The 22,545-nt window shown below is 47.1% G+C and overlaps 1 protein-coding gene across 2 annotated transcripts in view; it reads left to right on the forward strand.

Moving 5' to 3' along the window:
* The window catches only part of LOC147023033 (uncharacterized), a 135,336-nt gene that overhangs the window by 38,311 nt on the left and 74,480 nt on the right, over nucleotides 1-22,545 (forward strand). For both annotated transcript variants that reach the window (XM_085888034.1, XM_085888035.1), the window contains 3 exons: nucleotides 13,047-13,394; nucleotides 13,497-13,601; nucleotides 14,457-14,536. In XM_085888034.1, the coding sequence (XP_085744160.1) occupies nucleotides 13,047-13,394; nucleotides 13,497-13,601; nucleotides 14,457-14,536 (533 nt within the window). The remainder of the gene's footprint in view (nucleotides 1-13,046; nucleotides 13,395-13,496; nucleotides 13,602-14,456; nucleotides 14,537-22,545) is intronic.

Below are 22,545 nucleotides of genomic sequence, written 5' to 3' on the forward strand. Positions count from 1 at the left end.
GTGCGAGACTTGGACTTTGACCAAGGATCTGAGACGGAGACTTAATTCCTTTGGTACCAGGTCTCTTCGGAGAATCCTTGGCTATCGCTGGTCGGATTTTGTGTCCAACGAGCGGTTGCTGAGAGAGACTCGGATGAGATTTGTTACCTGCATGGTCCGTGAGCGTCAGCTGCGGCTGTATGGACATGTGGCTCGTTTTCCTGACGCTGATCCTGCTCACCAGATTCTCTCAGCGAGGGAGTCTCATGAGTGGAGGAGGCCAGTGGGCCGACCACGTGCCTCATGGTTGCAGCAGGTTGACCATCATCTCAAGGAGATGGGGATGGGCCTGGCATCTGCCTGGGGGATGGCCAGACGGAGGCCCCTGGAGTACCGGCGGAAAGTGGACGCAGCGACGCGCTGTTCTGGCACATGCTCCCATACCTGACCTGACCTGACCTGACTAACTTGCATTACATTGACCCCGGGGTCCCTTGGGCGGGAATCACTCCTCCCCCCAATCACTCATCGCACCATGCATTCCACAATCACTCCATTCACTCTGACCCGCTGGCCTCACTCGCTCAACCTGTCTCTTTTTCCACACTTCTCAACTCCTACATTGCTGATTTCTGCCATCCTGCTCACTACATCCCCGAACTAACTCGTGCTCCCACGTCGTCCCTTACTCTACAGCACGTTCCATTTAACATGACGTAGCTAAGCTACGTCCCCTCTACACACTCAAAGTCTGTCACTGTCCTCAAAATCCTCTGTTCGCAGGGGGGATTTCATCTCTCCCTACTGAGCTCGTGGACTCGTTGCAAGGCTCTGCGAGCCTTGCGCCTCTGCGGGAGCGGCTGTTCCAGCACAGACTCCTCCGGAAAGACATGTCCAAGAGGGCGTAAGGTCGTCCTTGTAAAGTCTCAGGCGGTCCGCGTGGACGATCCGGGGAAGGGCCCGTGGTCCCGTTTTAATTTTCAGGACCACGTCACTGATTTGCGCCAGGACGACCCCCGGGCCCTGCCAAGGTGAGGTGAGCTTTGGGCATCTGCCCTTCCTCCGCCGGGGGTTGAAGAACCAAATCTTCGCCCCCGGTGGGTAATCGCTCACCTGGCTCCGGTGGTCGGACCTGCGCTTCATCTTTATGCCCGCCTGTTGGAGCTGGTGGCTTGCGAAGGCATGGACCTTCTCCATGCCTTCCTCCAACCGACGGGCATAGCCCTCCCCCGGAGGCCTATTAAGACGCTCAGGCGTCGGACCGCACAACAAATCGACGGGGCTTCTCAGCTCCTGCCCATACATCAACAGCGCCGGACTACAAGCGGTAGACCCGTGCTGGGATGCGCGATAGGCCATCAGGAGGTACGGGAGATGTTCGTCCCAGTCCTTCTGGTTAGTGGCGGTGAAGAGGGCCAATTGTTGGACTAGGGTCCTGTTGAACCTCTCCACCATGCTATCAGACTGTGGTCTCAGGGGCGTTGTTCGTGTTTTTCGAATTTCCAGGTGTCTGCGCACCTCTTTTAACAATTCGCTTTCAAAATTTCGTCCCTGGTCCGTGTGCAGCTCCTGCGGAATCCCATACCGGCATGTAAATCCTTCTACGAAGGCCTTGGCCACAACCCCTGCTTCCTGGCTGGGAAGGTCAAAGGCCTCTGGCCATTTGGTGAAATAGTCCATAATCACGAGGATGTACTTATTACCTTGGCGAGTGGGGGGCAGTGGTCCTAGAATGTCCATTGCCACTCGCTTAAGGGGGGCCACAACCTGATGTAGTTGCAGTGGGGCCCTCATCCTCCGTGGCGGTCCCTTTTTGGCAGTACAGGCGTCGCATGCTCGACACCAGTTCTCTACATCGCGCCCCATGTTAACCCAATAGAACCGCCGGCAGACCCGAGATTTTGTTTTGGTCATGCCCAAATGGCCGCCGGCGCGGGTACCTTGCACCTGTTTCAAAATTTGGGTCTTAAACCCATCAGGGACTATCACCAGCCAAGAAGTTTGTTCTGAAGGAATCTCCACCCACTTGCGATATAAGATGTTGTCCCTCATTTCTAGGGTCCTCCACTGAGCCCAGTATGCTTTTGTTCACACTCCGAGTGGGGCGATCTCCTCCCCACTGGGCCTCCTGTTTTCCTGGACCCATTTGTACACTGGCCCTATCACGGGGTCTTCCCGCTGGGCCGTGCTCCACGCCAAATCGCCAAATTCCTCCCCCGTGGTTAGTGGCAAAGTTGGGCCTACCACCCGGGCCGCACGGGCTGGGAGTTTCGGGGAGGTGTCTGCCAATTGGTCCCTCTCAGACAGGGGCGTCGAGAGAGTGCATCGGCATTCCCATGAGCCTTACCGGCTCTATGGGCCACACTGAAATCGTACTGCTGCAACTTTTCCAACCACCTTGCAATCTGGCCTTCCGGTTCCTTGAACCGTAAGAGCCATTGCAAGGAGGAATGGTCAGTTCGAACCAAAAATTTCCTCCCGTACAAGTACAGGTGGAAATGGCTCACGGCAGACAGCATAGCCAATAGCTCCTTACGAGTAACGCAATAATTTCGTTCGGGCCTACTCATGGCCCGACTATAATACGTGATCACTCTTTCCACGCCCCCCTGTGTGTGAGACAAGACTGCTCCCAATCCTTCCTGGCTTGCATCCGTGTCCAGGGTATACATCCCGTCATCGGTGGGGTACGCTAAAACGGGTGTGGATGTCAAACACCCCTTTAATTTGAGGAAGGCCTCCTGGCATTCCTCTGTCCAATTGAATCTCGACCCCTTCTCTGTTAATCGGTGAAGGGGTCTGGCTATCTCCGCAAAATTTGCCACGAATCGCCGGTAGTAGGAGCAAAGACCTACAAAACCCCGTACCTGTTTAACAGTGGTCGGTACGGGCCACTGCTCTACCGCGGTAATTTTTCCTGGGTCGGTCTTCACCCCTTCGCGGCCTATCACGTGTCTGAGATAGACCACCTCTGTCGCGAACAAAGTGCATTTCTCCAGGCTCAACTTTAGCCCTGCCTGCCTGAGGCGCCCAAACACCTGGTCCAAATTGGTTATTTCCTGGGTAAATGTTCTCGCGTGTACGAGGACGTCATCCAGATACACCAGGCATGATTGCCATGGCATGCCGCCCAGTACACGCTCCATCAGTCTCTCAAAGGTGGCGGGGGCGTGACAAACCGAACGGCATCACAGTGAACTGATACAGTCCCTTCCCTGTGGAAAATGCCGTTTTCTCCTTCCCCGTCTTATCCATCGCCACCTGCCAATACCCACTCTTGAGGTCCAAGGTTGAGAACCATTTAGAGCCTGAAACGGCGTCGAGGGTATCGTCAATTCTAGGCAGGGGATAGGAGTCTTTGAGTGTCACGTTGTTCAGCTGGCGATAGTCCTCGCAGAAACGCGTGGTCTCATCCTTCTTTTTGACCAGCACAACCAGTGACATCCAAGGACTTCCCGAGGGCTCAATGACACCTGCATTGAGCATCTTTTCAACCTGTTCATCAGCCTCCTCTCCCTTGCTCCATGGGAGCCTTCGAGCAGGCTGACAGACAGGCCGGGCCCCATCGGTGTGGATCTGATGTTGCACCAGGCCCGTACGTCCAATATCCTCGTGTGACAAGGAGAAGATCCCCATGTGTCGGTCAACCAGTTTGTATAAGGCTTCCCGCTGGGCATCCTCCAAATCTACACTACTCCGATTTACCATCTCGCAAATGGGACCGGACCAATTCCTAATTAAATCTGGAGACTCCCTCTTGGGCCGGTCCGGCTCGACGTTATCGTCACTCAGCTCCGCGACCTCTATCACTGGGGTGCAATCTGCCACCTTCGTGCCCCGCCTGATAGTGCGTGGTTCCGTGCTAACGTTTATTACCCGAATGGGCACAATAGGCCCGTCAGTATTTACCAGGGTGCGGCCCATGACTAAACCCGGGGTTGATTGCCCTGCCGGTAGTTCCGCCAGGCCGCAGGAGCCCTGCCACGTTGGGTGCGCTCGCCACCGGGCCGGGACAACCGCTTCGGCACCCGGGGGAATGACCACGGAGTCAGGAGCCTCCAGCTCCACTCTCTCATCCGTGCTCACACCCCCCAACGGCAATTCCTCACCACCCAACTGCATGACCCCCCGGCCCAAGTCGATTTTTACAACCACCGGCAGTTAGCACATCCAACCCTATTAGACATGGGTCGCACTCCTTCGCCACCCAAACCTCTATCCTCGTTTTTACAGTGCCCGATTTAAAGGGCACGAAACCACATCCTATGATGGGGGCCGTTGCCCCGGTAGCCAGCTGCAAACTATGGTTTTGCAGATGGTGGATCTCATCCCAACCGTCTGCACTCGAATCAAGGACCACAGGGCTGATGATCGTGGCGCTTGCTCCTGTGTCCACAACGGCGCCTACCCCTACGCCGGCAATTTTGCACCAAATTGTCAAGCTGCCATTGCCAATTTGGCCACAATTGATGACCTGTCGCAGTTCTGAGGGCTCTTCTCCGTCTGAGTCTGCCGAACACGGCCCTACATGTTCGGCGCTTTTTAGTTTCCCTGTGACTGGTGGGGGCGGGGGGTGATGGTTGGGCCTGGCTATCCCTATCGGCCCGGGGCGGAGTTGGTGGTCTGGGGGGCCGTGGCTCTTCCCTTCGCGGGGGCCTTTCCCTGCGCAGGGCGTTACACTCCCGCCGCAGGTGGTCCCTCCCGCCACAATTATAACACCTCCTCTGGTAAGGTGTTTGCCTCCGGTAGGCCGAATTATACCCCCCTTCGTTCCGAATTGGGGTACTCCCTAATGGGCCATCCCTCGCCCCCCCGGGGCCCGACCGCCTCGGTCCAGATCTTGCCAACCGGTTATCAACCGCATTCTGGACCATTTTCTCAATGTTTGCCCGGTCGCCCATGGTCCCCACTCTGGTTTCCATCGCACCGTCGTTCAAGGGGCCCATCTGCCGGACTGCTACCGCATGCTGCCCGGCCCCTCCAAACGACCCTCTGGCTGCCTCCCAGCAGGCGGCATTATCAGCCGCCTTCTGGAGGTTCGCCGGGCGCCATATGGTCAGCATTGCCCCGACATTGGTGCCCCCTATCGCTCAGAGAAAATGGTCCAGGGCAATCTCCTGCCGGTACTCCGGTGGCATGTTGGTGTGCGCAATCCCCACCAAGCGGCGAATGTCGTGTGCCAATTCTCCCAGTGGTTCCTGGGAGCGTCGTTTGTGCCCATTGAGCTGAGCTTTAACAAGCTCGCTCTGCTGGCCCATGCCAAATCGGTTTTTTTAGGGCCGAATGGAGGTCCTCCAGGGTCACCCCTTCGCTGGGTACCGTGGTCAGGACTTCCAAGGCTGCGCCACGCAGGGCCGCATGAGCTGTGCCACACCCTGCACCTCGTTCCAGCCATTGCCTCTGGCCACACACTGGAACTGGGCCATATATGCCCTCAAGTCCGTCTTGCCATCGTACGGGGGTAGCGACACCCTTGGTCCTTTTGAGGTCCCCCCCTCCAGTTCCCGAGGGACTCCTGGAGGGGTGTATCTCCCAGATATCAACAGCGCCTCACTCCCGCAGGGACTGAGCCATTTGCCCGGGGACTCTACCACCCCTGTCTGTGTCTGGCTGTGCCCCGCGTCATCCCGCTTACTCTCCCAAGCCATTGGACTCGCACTCTGCACACCCACCGGAACAGTCATACTGGGTGCCTGCATTAGGCCAAAAGACCCCGCAGCCTCTACCCTCCCCAAGCTTGGCATGCACACCCCCGCGTCTGGCAACCCTCCTACTCCGCCCTGTGACACCGGCCCCACCTCGGCACGATCCGCCTCGAGGGGGCATATCCTCCCCCCTGTTCCAAAGGAGGACACCCTGCTTCTTACACTGGGTCTCCACACACCTCGCCAGCCTCTTCTCCATATCCTCTATTTTCCCCTCCATTAGTTCGTTTAATTATTTTCCTATTGTCTCTAACGATCGTTTTCCGAGCTCCTCTTTTACCTGTGCCACCTTATTTTTCTTGGATATTTCCTCCCCCGTCATCCTAAACTGCTCTTTCGTGTCGCTCTCGTGTGTTTCTATTTGTTTCCCCAGTTCCACTGTCTTTTCTTCAGCTCTCCGCTCCATTTCCATTATTATTTCCTCATGTCTCTCTACATTCATTCCCCACGGCCTCTATTCCCTTCTGTGTCTCCGCTTTTACCTCCTGGCGCAGGTTTTCCACCCTCTTCGTCATTTCTTGATGTCTCTTTTCACACTCCTCCTTCACGTTTCCCAATCCCTTTTTAATTTCCCCCTGCTCTTCCTTTAATTGCTCTATCGTCCTCATGTTCTTCCTCATTTGGTCTTGTCCCTCCTTTACTTTCTTCATTCCTTGCTCTAATTTGTTTATCTCTTGCACCGCCGTTTTTATTTTGTTTGCCATTTCCTTTTTGTTCGCTTCATCGCGATCCCCACAACTTTTAATTTCTCTTCCAACCAGTTCACCTCCGCTCGTATCGTGACGACCTCCTCTTCCAGTTTATCCTGCAGGCCTATACCCATGCTCTGCATCTCACCCCGCATTTTTTCCATTTCTTTCATTCCGTTCTTCACCTGCTGTATATTAGCGTTCATGTTATTATTCATTCTGCACGCATTTGTTTTTATTTCATTCGTGTTTGTATCCATTTTTTGTTCATGCCTTTTATTTCGTTTTTCATTCCTTGCATATCCCCACTGATTCCTGCCAGCATGGTGAATAGCTGGGCCATGTCGAGTGCGCTCGGCTGAGCCGATTCGGCAAGGATCGGGGGGTTTTGGCGGAGAGGGGGAGGGGAGGTGTAATCCCCTCTAAACAATGGTGGGGAAATCTAACTACACAATTACTTATCGTCATAACTGATCTTAGGACCCTTTATGGTGGTCTGCGAATTTCCACAGCCGTAACAATATTATGAACAGGTTTGGATATTGGGCCATCTCAAATTCAGTCGCTGATGGTTGTCAGGTCAGGTCAGGTATGGGAGCATGTGCCAGAACAGCACGTCGCTGCGTCCACTTTCTGCCGGTACTCCAGGGGCCTCCGTCTGGCCTTCCCCCCAGGCAGACGCCAGGCCCATCCCCATCTCCTTGAGATGCTGGTCAACCTGCCGCAACCAGGAGGCACGTGGTCGACCCATTGGCCTCCTCCACTCACGAGACTCCCTCGCTGAGAGAATCTGGTGAGCAGGATCAGCGTCAGGAAAACGAGCCACATGTCCATACAGCCGCAACTGACGCTCACAGACCATGCAGGTAACAAATCTCATCCGAGTCTCTCTCAGCAACCGCTCGTTGGACACAAAATCTGACCAGCGATAGCCAAGGATTCTCCGAAGAGACCTGGTACCAAAGGAATTAAGTCTCCGTCTCAGATCCTTGGTCAGAGTCCAAGTCTCGCATCCACAGAGCAAGACTGGAAGCACCAAGGACCTGAAGACTCAGACTTTTCGTCCTCCCGCACAGGTACCGGCAGCGCCACACCCCATGATCCAGTGAATCCATAACTCCCCAGGCCCGACCCAGACGTCTATTGACCTCTGACTCGCAGCCAGCAGAGACATGAATATCACTGCCAAGGTAAGTGAATCTCTCCACGACCTCAACATCCTCACCACAAACAGACACAGACAGGACAGCAGCATCCAAGATGTCACCGAAAGCCTGGATCTTAGTTTTGACCCAAGAAACCCGTAATCCCAGCGGCTCCGACTCCTCATTCAGCACTTCGAGAGCCCCCAAAAGGATATCTAAAGTCTCCGCAAAGACGACTGCATCATCTGCGAAATCAAGGTCCGAGATCTTGACATTCCCAAACGATGCACCGCAGCTTGATCTTTCCGACATCCTCCCTAAAATCCAGTCCATACAAGTGCCGAAAAGTGTGGGGGCCAGTACACACCCCTAACGAACTCCAGTAACAACTGGAAATAAGTCGGAGATGGTACCACCACACTTCACAGCACTCTCAGTCCCAGAGGAGAGTTCAGACATCAGATCGATCAGTTTTGGTGGCACCCCACGAAGACCAAGAATCCTCCAGAGGGCATCCCGATTCACTGAATCGAACGCTTTACAGAGATCAACATAGGCTGCAAGCAGCCCCTGCCGAAACTCTCGACTGCGTTCGGTGAGGACACGAAGGGCAAGGATACGATCAATCGTTGACCTCTTTGGTGTAAAGCCTGACTGTTCTGGACGCTGGTGCTCAAGCAGATGGTGGCGAACCCAATCAGGAATTATCCGAGCAAAGACCTTGCCCGGCACTGAGAGCAGCGTCACCCCTCAGTAGTTGTTGCAGTCTTGGCGATCACCCTTCCCTTTCCAGAGAGGGACAACAAGGCCCCTCTTCTAATCAGTTGGGATGATGCCTGTGTTCCAGGCAGAGCACAAAACTGCATGCAATGACACGAGTGCAGCATTTCCACCAGTCTTGAGAAGTTCAGCATGAATGCCACTGTTCAGTTCACAGAAGTTCAGCATCAATGCTGATGGCTGTGGCAGCCATTTTCCAAAATGGCTGCAAGCGGTTCCTATTATTTCACTCTAACATTGGTTTGAACATTTATTAAAAGCTGAATTAAGAAAAACATAACCTGCAGCCACCTCAAGTTTAAAGATAGCCGCCATTTTGCAAGATGGCTGCTAATTTTTTGTACCGGACGACCATCTCACTCATAGAAATTGGTTGTTGAGAATGGTGGCAAACGAATCAAGGGCTGCGTCTGATTGATATGAATACCAACATCGCTTATGTAAAGTCAGTGGTTGTTGACCATGGTTGCAAACGTATCATGGGCTGCGTCTCATTCATATGAATACCGACATCTCACTCATAGAAATTGATCGAGAGATGTCTGATTTAAATGTTCTGAATCAGTGACACAGTCTGCTCTGTTAATATTCTCTCAATTTTGTGAGCACTCTCCCTCACACACACACAAAGCTGTGCATTCAAGTGCGGCCTTTTTGCACTTGCAACGCTTCAGAATCTCTTCTTGCACTTGCACGATACTAGCTCATAGCAGGTGTGGGCTGCTTTGGGTAGCTTCGTCCAGTGTGGCTTGTACACCCCCTCGTCATTCTTGACCCAGCCCCAGCTGGATGGAGGAGGCAGCTCTGGCATTGGTAGCAGTGTTTGACCCCACACATGGCCTCCTTGGTAGGCCGCCCTCTTCACATGCTCCTCCAGAGCTGCCTTGGTTGACAGGATCAGCTGCACGTTGTTCTGCTTCGCGAAGAGTTTCTTCCGGGCCTTGTCAATGTCGTTGCACGTGTTGGTTCTGTCATAGAGCAACATGACGAACCTCTCTGGTGTGCATGATATCGTCTGGTATGCCACTTGGTGCAGAGGATAGCTTCAGCAGTGCGTCTAAGTTCTGGCAGAACGGTCCAGATTGTCCAAGCAGTCTTCTTACCATGTCCAGCAAAGCTAGATACAGTGTCACACCCAGTCAGAGCGTGAAACATTGGGAGTGCCTGTGCCCTCTCTGGTCCTAGGCCAGCTGCTATTTAGTGGGCTGCAAGGTACCGAAAACTCTTCCCAGTGCCAAATGCTAGCCACAGTTAATCTTCTGGTTGCAGTCCCTGGGCCACTGACACAGCCAACACGTCAACATCGGTGTCAACTGTCTTGATCAGTATCTTGTGGTGACCATGGTTGGCTGCATGGGATGCATGCAACAACATTCGACTGTCAGCTTCTTCATGGCTGCATGGGGCGAGCAAGGCCAGGTCTAGCATCAGTGGCTTGCTCAGGACTGCCTCTCCATCAGCGATAAAGGCCCAGTCACACCTTGACGTTTTAGCCAGCTTATGCCGATTTTTGAAATTTTTTTCTAAAACGCTGGTGCACGTCCAATACGTTATGGGTAAGTTTTGGAAACATTGAGAGCACGCTGAAAAACACTGCCATATGTCGTAGTACGCTGGCTTTCATCGTTGTACTTTGCGGTTGTCCTCAAATTTTAGTATGCTTGAAATCTTACGACTTATGCCAGCGTATGACTCACAAGTTCCGCTACGCTGGCCATACGTTTTAGGTACGTTATGCGATCGTTGACACACGTCGACACACATTACTTGTAAGTTACTCATAAGTCGAAACACGTCAAGGTAATGTTTAGCGTACCCGAAACTTATTTATAACCTATGAGTAACGTGTTGTAGGCACGTTACGCGATCGTTGACACACGTCGACACACGTTACTTGTAAGTTACTCATAAGTCGAAACACGTCAAGGTAATGTTTAGCTTCAGTGTTCCAGACTCCCTGGTTTTTTTAATTTTTTGGGGGGGGGGGGCGGGGTTTCTTCGGTATGATGGTGATGTTGACACTTCGATTTTTTTAGTGCGGTTATAATATAATTAATAGGCTGCCGCTCAACGATTTAAATCATAACCGCACTAGAAATCGAAGTGTCAACATCACCGTCATGCCGAAGAAAAAAAAAAAAAAAAACCATGGAGTCTGGAACACTGACGGGTTCCTCCTGTGTGAACCCCATTTTTAGGTCATCTCTACATCTCAGTAGAGATGACCTAATAAAGCCAGTCTCGAAGTCTGTCCGCCCGTCCGTGCATCCGTCCGTCCACAATCAAACTGAGTGGAGACAAATAACCAATAGTGGAATGGATAGAGGTCGATGAGACATGCACAACGATATAACTTTCAAGGTCGTCCAAGGTCGAGGTCAAGGTCACGAGGCTGTCAAAGTTGCGAAAATCGTCGATTTCAAATCGTATCTCCTCCCTCATTTATCAAGAGAGATCAAATCTTACTAGTGATTCAGGTACTATGGAGTATTATCTCGAACAACACAAGCCATTTTTTGGATATTTGCTCTTGTTCTGATTTTATAGTTTTTATCCCCCTCATGGTGCGCCGGAGACCTCAACACAGTCTCCTGCGCTGATTTTAACTTCAGATTCAATTATGCTTCCACCTTTCGCACTGCATAAGGTTGATCGACACTGAAATAAAGCGAATTCGACCTGAAATTCACCTTTAATGAGGGAAATGCATCGAATGCGTTGGTGGGTGGGTGTGGGTGCCGAGATGCCGCGGATTCTGGCAGGCATGGGATGAAGCCTAGAATTGTCTCCTTGAGGGAATGCTTACTGTTGGGGTCTGGGAGATTAATGTTTACATTTTTGAGGGTTTTACAACACTCTTTACAGGTCTCTGTAAAAATTCCGGTGCAAAAGAGACGTTTTATGATTGTATAAAAAATATTTTGTCCGCCGCGTTACGGCTCGTCACGTGACACCACGCGCAAGAACAGACGCGTCGTTGAGTCACGTAAAGGTTTTGCGTGTGCGCGCTGACGTCATCGCGCTCCTCTACTCTGTGGCCGAGATACGACTTGATCAACACTGAAATAAAGCGAATTCGACCTGAAATTCACCTTTCGATTATAGATGCCCCTAATTTGATTTTGCTTCTGTCGACCTCTGGCAGAGATGACCGGCACTCCCGCTTGGGGGTATTTTTATATACCAATTACCCTAAATGCTGCCAATACGCCATTATATGGTAGTTGTAAGTTAGAAACACGTTCATTTAGTTCTTTGGTCGTCCGGAAGAAGTCGATCAAATACGTCTACATACGTCAATGTGCGTTGGAAATACGTAAGGAATTGGTTCAAGCCACGTTGCTCATAAGTTAGAAATAACTTTCGGGTACGCTAGACATTAGCTCGACGTGTTTCGACTTATGAGTAGCTTACAAGTAACTTTTGTCGACGTGTGCCAACATTCGCATATCGTGCGTACAACTTATTCCCATCGCATGCGGAACGTGTGAGGCATACGGCAAGTACGTCGTAAAATTTTTAACACGTTTAAAATTACAAGACGTACTCCACTTACTACGACGTATGATAGCGTACTTTTGCGTTCTATTCACGTATACCAAACTTACCCATACCGTATTCGACGTGCGCCAGCGTTTTAGATGCATTTTTCAGAGGTCGGCATACGCTGGCAAGATCGCCAAAGTGTGACTGCGATCTTGACACTTCCATTTCTCCGGCGGTTATGATTTGAATCGTTGTGCGGAAGCCTTTTAATAGGCTACGCCACGTGATCGTCGGCGATACGTGCAGTGCGTTATGCATAAGTTAGACTATCGTTGGGCATAGGTTGTGAATGCCGACAACAGGCTAAGCATTCATTGGTATAAGTTATCTTTTAGACAACGAAATGTTCTGTGTCCATTACTGATATGTTATGCATATGACCAACACGTCATGAATACGTCCCAATCTTTAAAAAAAAACCATCAAAAATTCAACGCAAGCCAGCGTTTTACATACATTTTGATACGTTGCCATTGCTGGCTAAAACGTCAAGGTGTGACTGGGCCTTAACCAGCTGCTTGTCATCCTTGTCAAACCACCTTAAGATAGCTTCTGATAGGAACTTGAACAGCTCGGTCTTGTTGGTGTCCACTCAGAGGAAGTTCTGCCACTTTCCAGGTATAACTGCTGCTCCGACCACGCGTCGACGCACTGCTTTTCCACGCTTTGGAATCTGTCTTAATAAGACTAATTACTCCACTTTAACTTTTTTTTTCTCAACCAAATCAAATTGTTACTTTCTTTGACCATTATTGGACCTTTATTAGTAAATAAACTTTCACTATCAACCTGCATTCCTCTCCAGTAAAGCAGATGTGTCATAACAGTAACCACTGGTGGCCATTTTGAAAAATGGCTGCCACAGCCATCAGTGGCTGAATTTGAGATGGCCCAATATCCAAATCTGTTCATAATATGATAGGCTCCTAGTGTGCCAAATTTGGTGCTTTCCTCTCAAAATGCACAATTGTTGTGCTATATTTAGCTAAGTTTCCCCATGAAGATAACAAACATTCCTGATCAATGCATAGTTGAAAATGGTAATATGCGAATCTGTTAATCTACCCTTTTTCACTTTTCTCTTACAAATAGCATCTCTTGAGCATCAGCTGTTCTCTGTCAGATTATTTATTTATTTATTTATTTTTCTGTGTCACCCCCGAACCCCAACCCCTACCTTGGCCATTGTCATGTAACCACAGAAAAGTTGGGGTACGAAGCGAAAATACAACTCCGGTAAGAGTCGCTGGAGGCGAAAGCGAGACTTTTGGAGTGATAGTGGCAGTGATGGAGAGGAGGTTGATGAGGAAGAGGATGAGGATTTTTATGAAGAGAGAGATCAGGCTGTAAAGGAAGAGGAAGATCAAGATGAAGAGGAAGAGGAAGAGGTGGAGGATGAAGAAGTTGATAAAGCGGAAACTGATGAAGGAGATGGTGAAAGCTTGAAGGCAAAAGATGGACTGGGGGAGGAAGAGGCAGAAATCGAAGAGCAACCACCAATTGAAGATGACCCTTGTAAGAAGTGTAGCCTTTCAAATCATCCTGAATTGGTGAGTCTACCAGAAATTTTCAGGGCTGGTCCTTCTCAGGGTCAATTGCCGCTTTGTAGTTTGCTTCATTGAGTAATATTTCTTCTTGCCTTCCCACCATAGATCCTGCTGTGCGATACTTGTGACAGTGGCTACCACACAGCATGTCTGCGCCCGGCTCTTATGCTTATCCCCGATGGAGAATGGTTCTGCCCACCATGCCAACATGTAATTATGTCACTGTTGCTTTGTATTAATATTTTCTGCCACTCATTGTGGGGATTGTTATCCCGTCCCCGGAGGGAGGGAGCGGGATATTGTAATCGTCCGGTTTGTTTGTTTGTTTGTCTGTCTATCTGTTAGAAACTTTACGGCAAATGGCTTAAGCAAACACTATCAAATTTGATCCACAGGTGGGCAGTGCACCTTGGACGACCCCATTAACTTTTGGGTCCAATTGGATCAAAGGTCAAGGTCACGAAAATATCAAAATCGTTTTTTGCTCATAACTTCGTCAAAAATGATCTGATTTACTTCAAACTAAGCTTATAGTGAACCTTATTCTATTTGTCACTTATAATCCTATCCATTCCTATAGTGAAAAATGCATATTTGTGAAGATCGGTAGGATCCGAAGTTTTGGGGGTCATGGTCATCGGTCAAAATTACAAATTTTCTATTAAAACTAAAACATGGTTACGAAAATACTACTTTACGGGAAAACGGCTGGCTGAAACAGTCAAATTGTATCCACAGGTGAGTAATGAACCTCGGACGACCCCATTAACTCTTGGGTCCAATTCGGCCAAAGATCAAGGTCAGGTCACGAAAAGGTGAAAATCGTTTTTCGCTCATAACTTCGTCAATAAATGGGCGGGATTTCTTGTGCTTGGCACCACTTGTTTTACCATGTTATTTTCCATTATCGAACTACACTTGTCCTTACTGTTTCATGAGCATCACTTGTGTCTGCATCAATATGTACTTGCATATGGCCCAAAAGCATTCCTGAATATGCTTTTGTAACCTGCCACCCCACCTTCTTTCCCATTCCTTTCATTTCCTTTCAATTGCATCTCACAGCAAAAGCTCTGTGAGCGACTACAGGATGAGCTCACCAAGCTGGATGCTATGCTAAAGAAGAGAGAACGTGCAGAAAGGAGGCAAGTACATGGCACCTTTTGTCTCATTACTATGGCAAGGCTGTCCCAATAATTTGTGCATAAATCAGCTTTTTATGCACATTTGGCAATGTTTATTCAAAAGTTTTGCTTTTAAATGTTTACAGCATTTTGCTTTCTTTGGATATTTTAAGTCTGATGTGAAAATATGATCTTTTATTTGGGTTACTTGAAATTTGTACATCTTGACTCGATGTAAAGGTTAATGCCAAGTGAGTGAAATTTATAAGGAAGAGAAATTTGATGCAAGCTCACAATATTGCCATGAAATCACCAATTCAAGATAAGCGCGAAACATGATAAATCTAAAGCTTGAAAGCTGCGTCGGCAAGGCTCTTTTGTAATCCGGGGAAAACACTTTTCATTGAATCTAAAAGCAAGTCAGTCCACTGACTTTTCTTACGCACCCTCAGATGTTTCAAAAAAGCATTCCCAGAACACCCCAACCATATATTCTGTTAATCAAATATTGACATGACAAAATGGTGGGAATTTTGTCTCTCCTCCCCCCCCACCCTTCCGTCGCTTCACCGACGGGTCAATAAAGTTGGTGTGGGGTACGGAGAAACAAACAGTAGGGTGAGGGGGGGAGGAGAGGAAGGGGAGTTAGGGAGAGCTCAACCTCGCCAAACATTGCTATTCACTGTGGGAGGCGCGTGCGTGTGCACGCGAGCGACAGAGGAGTGCTGCATTTTATGAGGAGGGGACATCGTGCGAGAAAAGGGTGGGGGAGAGGAGGAAAAAAAAAGCAGGTGAGGGGTGGAGGTGGGGTTAGAAAAGAGAATTTTATGCCTTTTTTTTTCTTTTTCTTTTTCATTGTGTTCGGTCATTAAGCGTGTCAGAACAGCTGTACACATGACACAACAGAGTTTGTAAACTATTCTGCTGGTACATCTGCAAAAACTTTGATATTCTAGTTCCAGAAAATTTGTGGGAAAATGAACCAAAAGCAATCACTGAAAACATTGAAGAACCGCTCACGTCAGACCTAATGATCCCACTGGGCGTGGACATCGAAAACAAAGCATTGTGACCAGATATCATACTTAGGTGCAAAAAAAGAGAAGGCATTGATTATTGAGATGTTAATACCAGTGATTTTGGAATAAATGATGCGGAAATCAAGAAAATGACCAAATACCAAGACCTCAAGCATGAAGTGAAAAGATCCTCGAAGCTGAAGAATGCCAAAGTTGTAACAGTGATGATGAAGAACCTTACGGGCATGATGACGAAGAACCTCAGAGATATTAAAAACCATCCCTGGGAATATCACTACAAACGAACTGCAGTTGTAAGCCATCCTTGGCTCAGTAACAATCCTGAAGAGAGCCCTCGGCACAAAACTTTGAAAACAGAAAACTTCACAGCTTGGTCCGTGAATCGTGACCACTTACCGAAATGAAGGTGGATATTTTGAGCCCACCCTGGGAGGACTCCATTCCACATTATGAAACCTGCATATGTAGATAACACACACACACACACACACACACACACACACACACACACACACACACACACACACACACACACACACACACACACACACACACACACACACACACACACACACACATTGCCTTTTATTAGTATAGCTATGTGCATATCTTTCCTCCTCTACCTTTTACTATTTTTTTTCCCTCTTACTCCTAACCACTGGTGATTAGCATGTCAAGGATTTTTGTATCTCATCGGGGTGGTAGTCATGATGAGGACACGAGACTGCCATCTGAAATGTAGTTTCAAATCCACTGAATACAATATGGATGTGGATATTGTGGAGTCAAAGCTGGTCCCAAGAGAATTGCCACGGTGCTGTCATATTATCTAATAATGCAACGGTAACGGTCACTGTCTGGTTGCCCGGTTTGTATCCAGTGAATCACTTAGCGACATCTTCAGCCATCCAGTGCAGAGATCTCCGGTTGGTCCTGCACCCAGCATCGCGTAACCAGGCCAATTGAAATCTTTGCTTAGCGAGTGACGCGCAGAGGTAAACACAGGATATATCTTATCTTTTGGCCGAGCAACCAAATGTTTACGTGATGCTGAAACCCAAGTGGTTCATGACCATGGCCAATCACTATCTCAAGCGGATTTCTCCCCTACCCATCAGATGAAACGGTTGCGAGCAAGCAGGATGAGCCAAAGACCCAGTCTGAGTCAACAAGTGTTTCCATGGTATGGTGTAAAATAGCACGTCTATACAATGTCTTCAAAAAGTTTTCACACCCCCTCAACTTTTGTCACATTTTGTTGTGCTGCAGCCTGAATTTAAAATGAATTAAATTGAAGAAATTTGTCCCCGATCTACACAAAATGCCCCAAAATGACAAAGTAAAAATATGTTTTTAAAAACTTTTACCAAATCATTTAAAATGAAAAGCTGAAATGTCTTGCGTCAATAAATATTCAACCCTCCGAGTCAATTCTTTGTCAAAGCGCCTTTGTCAGCGATTTCAGCTTCGATTGTTTTTGGGTATGTCTGTATCAGCTTTGCACATCTGGATTTGGAGATTTTCTTGAGCTCTGTCAAGTTGCATGTGGAGCGTCGGTGAACAGCAATCTTTAAGTCTTTCCACAGATTCTCAATGGGATTCAAGCCTGGGCTTTGGCTAGGCCATTCAAACACTTTCACATTCTTGTTCTGAAGCCATTCCAGTGTTGCTTTGGCTGTATGCTTGGGGTCATTGTCCTGTTGGAACGTAAATGTTCGCCACAGTCTGAGGTCTTTTGCGCTCTGAAGCAGGTTCTCCTTAAGGATTTGCCTGTATTTTGCTCCATTAATTGCTCCCTCTATTCTTACAAGTCACCCAGTCCTCACCACTGAAAAGCATCCCCATAGCATGATGCTGTCATCTCTCTGCTTCACGGTAGGGATAGTGTTAGGTGGGTGATGAGCTGTGCTCTGTTTCTGCCAGACGTTGCGCTTTGCATTCAGGTGAAAGAGATCAGTTTACATCTAATCAGAACACATAATGTTTTGCCTCATCTTCTTAAAGTCATTCACATGCATTTTTGCAAACTCCAGGTGTGCTGTCATGTGCTTTTTTTTTTTCTCAAGAGTGGTTTCCATCTGGCCACTCTACCATAAAGCCTAGATTTGTGATCTGCTGCAGAGATTGTTGTCCTTCTGACTGGTTCTCCTATCTCAGCCAAGGAACTCTGTAGTTCTGTCAGAGTGGTCACTGGATTCTCGGTCACCTCCCTAACCAAGGTCCTTCTTGCCTGGTTGCTCAATTTGGTCGGATGGCCAGCTCTAGTATGAGTCTGAGAAGTTCCATATTCTTTCCATTTCCTAATATAGCTCACTGTGCTTTTGGGAACTTTCAAAACTGAACTGAAGACTTTCAATTTTCAATCTTGGGAACCCACATTCCTCCTCTGTTCCCACTGGTTTGTCCCTCCCTCTCCCACTCCTCTTGTCTCATGCCCCCCTTGCTGTACGTTGTGTATTAGCTCCCATACGAACCTTAACAATATATATATATATATATATATATATATATATATATATATATATATATATATATATATATATATATATATATATATATATATATATATATAAAAAACACTAGAAATTGTTTTCTATCCTTCCCTAGATCTATACCTCCTCACAATTCTATCTCAGAGTTCTATTGACAGTTCATTGGATGTCATGGTAGAGTTTCTGCTCTGACATGCACTGTCAGCTGTGGGACCTTATATAGAAAGGTGTGTTTCTTTCTAAATAATGTCCATTCAATTGAGTTGGCCACAGGTGGACTCCAATCGAGTTGTAGGGACATCTCAAGGATGATTAACGGAAATTGGATGCACCTGAGCTCAATTTGGAGTCTCGTAGCAAAGGGGATGAACACTTATTGACGCAAGACATTTCAGCTTTTCATTTTTAATTAGTTTGTAAAAAAAAAAAATCTAAAACCATGTTTTCATTTTGCCATTTTGGGGTATATTGTGTAGACCGGTGTCAAAAAAAAAAATTTCATCAATTTTAAATTCAGGCTGAATTGAATGTGGACAAAATGAGACAAAAGTCGATCGGTGTGAATACTTTATGAATGCACTGTACAAAATAAGTGATTGCAATTAGAATTCATAAACCCAATAATCAGTTGATCCCTACCAAATATGAGTCCTCAAACAGTCCATGTGAATGAATGGAACCGTAAATAGCTGATGCTTTTTAGACCTTAGACACACACGACGAAAGACTCAGGTCACCACAAAGACGAGCAGGATTCGTTGGGCGTGGTTTCCTCTTGCCTCTGGGCCAACATCCCAATATATGCTTTATTGCGGCCTTTGGTGCCCTCAAACAGATGTCAAGGCCAATAGATGGTATTTTAAAACTTTGCCCAAATTCTGAAGTACCTCCTTCTAAAACTTGGGTCCTCGAGGTGCTGCAGTTCAGCCATGAAAGAATAACGTACAAATGATTGATAAACATTAAATGACTTCAAACTTATTATATACAATCAATATGGGAATAACTACATTATATTAAGCATTTTATTAATCCCGAGGAGCCATATGTGCAACACAACCCCCACATTCCTCCTTCAGCCTCTCCCGAGGCTGCGCTCAGAAGGGGAGAGGGGGGAAATTCTGGGCATGTTCTCATTTATCACGCAGGACTCCTCCCCACCCTCGTCTAAAAATCCTGCAAGTACATCAAATTTATTTTATTTTTTTAAATCACATAGTTTCCTTTCTCTAAAGCATTGCTCCACCATGGCTCCTGACTCTTGTGCTAATACATGTAATTTAACAGCACTAAATCTGGATGCAATTGAATATGTGGTTGTGATGGGGAATGACTCAACCAAGAGGGCCTTTTCTTCTTTCTGTCAGAGTCTATGAAATCTATAAATGTTTCTGGCCATTCCCACCTGGTAGCAGACCCCCTTCCCCAAACGCTGTTTATCAGGGCTACGGGTCCCGGCGCAACTGCTTCCTTGGTGACTACAGAGCCTTCTCAGCACCCGTTGCTTGCCCCTGGCTCAAATGGCCTCTCAACTACGGTGATTCTTCTTGGCTTGGAGGGCTCATAAAAGTGCACAAAAGGCCCACATGGCCACTCGACAAAAGTGGGTCTTCTTGGCTCATGTGGCCCAATTGCAAACAGGTCTTTGGCTCATGTGGCCAACAGCAGGTAACAATGGCGCTTATGGCCGAAGAAAGAAATTGAAACTCGGCCTATTTAACCTTGAAACAGGTGAGACGTCTTTTGGCCTTATTGCCCATAAACAAGAAGACAGCAGGTATGTGGCAATGACTGGCAAGTCATTGCAAACTGGCTAGAAAGAACTAGCTGGCTTTCTGGCAAGGCAAAACTGGCTGGCATTGTGAGGCAAATGGCAAGAGGGGCCGGGAGATGTTGGCCGGCCTCAGATGGTATTAGCAGCTGATGCTGCGGTGGCAGCAGTTATGACGGCCGGCTTCGGCCATAACCTAAACTCCCTGCCCCGTGAATCCCTCTATCTAACTCTAACTCCTGCCCCTCTAAATTAAGCTGTCCCTCACAGCCCACCAACCCCATTTAAACTTCTCTATTTCCTGGGTGGAACATGAAGACTGAAAAAAACATGAAAGTCTGGAGAAGTCACCCATGCTGGTTATGGTTGAGGGAAAGATGAAGAGGCAGACCTTGTATGTGCTTGATGGGTGGGGTAAAGCTTGCAAACAAACTGTCTCTGCCTTCGCTTAGGAAAGCAGTGCCGGATGGGAATGTTTGAATAAATCTGATCATGAATGTCGCTAGAAGTCGGCCATGATTTGACAGAGTACAACTGGATAACTTGGCATAATGTTAAAAAAAAAAATTTTTTTAATTTTTGCTTCTGGTAGGTGTGCTGACCATTGACTTGGCCTATACACCTCCTCTCTGCAAGCATATCCAAATTTCCCTCTGATGAGTATTAAACAATGTTAGCAACCATTAGGAATGAGGTTATGCATCAAAGGTCACAATTTTGCCATTAGAGTATCAGGGGGAATATTGCAGGTCACACTTGAGGCCATGGCTGGGAGAAATCACAAATGAGGTGCCAAGATATAAGTTATAAACAATCCATATGCAGTTTATACATAATCTGATGGCCAGAAAAACTGGACAGCCAAAGAGATACATCATTCATGCGTAAAGACTCATTTAAGCACCCTTTTTAGCTCTAAATCATTGCAGCCTAGCTGGAGGCCTTACGAGTTGAGACGTCTTGGATCCGTTATTCTATGGGAGAGAGTGAAGGGGTGATAAGCACATAGAACACCTCAAGGATGCCAGGTTTCCTCCAAATTTCTTTCATTTTCGTGTTGAACAACAGTAGTGACTGACTTAAAAGAATGTTCGACAAAATTGACTGACTAGTTTGTGGGTACAATAATTTTCACTTCCGGAAGGTGTGGCTCGTGATAAGCTATGATACATCTTAACATGCAGTTTGTCCAAGGAGGAAAACCTCCTTGGTGTGGGGGTGGGGTGGGGGGTTAGAAGTTGCTCCAACATCTGACGTGTGACCCCTAGTCCCCCTGGCAAGTTTGGTTGAGATTGGATAAATAACAACTGAATGTATCACAGTGTGTCTGACAGACCGCATTGCCTATTTTAGTTTGATATAAATGAATGAGGTTATCATATCTCATTTTATGCATGTTTTTTTTTTTTTAGAAATTGGAATTCCTACTGTAATTGTTGACCGATATACCCAATTTTATAACTTACTAAACAACCCGTGAACCCGTTGGGTTCTCGTTGTGACAGCGGTTGATGAAAAAAAAAAAAAATCATTTCAATAAAAAATAAGATAGCTCCAGCGAACTATACTGCTGAGGTTGTTTGCATTGATCAAATACTCCCGAAGAGTAGTCGACTGAATCGGGAATTGATTTTTTTCATAATTTTTGTTTCGTTGCCCGATTTGAACGAAACTTGATATTGTGCGTCAATGTGAAGAAAAAAAACGGAGAAAAGAAAGTAGAATAAGTTATTGTGTGTAATCTTCGAAACACTATTTTATTTATTACTGAACACAGAAGTATTAGATCAAAATGGTGATGTTTATTTTATGCTTAAAAATAAATCGTTCTTTGTCGTTACTAAATGTTTGAGATTTGTTAATAAATCATTTCAAGAAAAAACAAAAAAAGATAGCTCCAGCGAGCTATACCGCTGAGGTTGTTTGCATTGATCTAATTCTCCCGAAGAGTACTTGACTGAATCGGGAATTGATTTTTTAATAATTTTTTTCGTTGCCGATTTTAATGAAGCATGATACTGTATACTGTAGGAGAATGGTGAGTAAGGTTGGCCGAAAATTTTTGCGCTATCGTGTACCGTTTTGGCTGTATTTCAGGAACATGCATACATACAAACATGATGAGAGTTTTAGTAATTATATAGATTTATTTTGCATTGGAGTAGGTTTTCCTCAGATCAAGATCTCATGACACCTCTACCTTTCTTTGCCCTGGCTGTTGGAGAATAGACAATAGGGAAATTTAAATGACTACTTGAAGAAAGCTTGCCTGTTCTCCTTTTCTTTAAGTCTTCCTTTCCCTTTTGGTGTTATGTCGAAATGTTGCTTCTTCAAATATATCGATATATTTTAGATTTGCTTTCACCTCTGAGGCTCGCCTGACATTTCAGTTCTATTTGCTTCTATTTTGTGGCATTTGAACCATGTGCAATTTCTTACAAAAGGTCCAACTAATGTTGCCAAAATATTTAACTTCTATTCCACTCCACTGTGTGTGAAAAGTCTTTACTCTTGTCAAAAGTGGAGGGAAAATTGATAAGGACTAGGATGAACAATTAGTTTGAATGGAGACTTTCAGCACTGCAGTGTCGATCTGGACCCTCCATTTTCTTATTACCTCTGCCACTGAAGGTGGACCAAGGTTATGTTTTCATCCCTGTTTTTCCATCTGCCTGTTTGTCTGTGAGCAGGATATCTTAAGTTATGGACGGATTCGGATGAAATCTT

This window comes from Eptatretus burgeri, chromosome 7 (assembly GCF_056783735.1).
Source record: "Eptatretus burgeri isolate ZD-2024b chromosome 7, Ebu_testis_v1, whole genome shotgun sequence".
In the NCBI taxonomy this organism is placed as follows: Eukaryota; Metazoa; Chordata; class Myxini; order Myxiniformes; family Myxinidae; genus Eptatretus; species Eptatretus burgeri.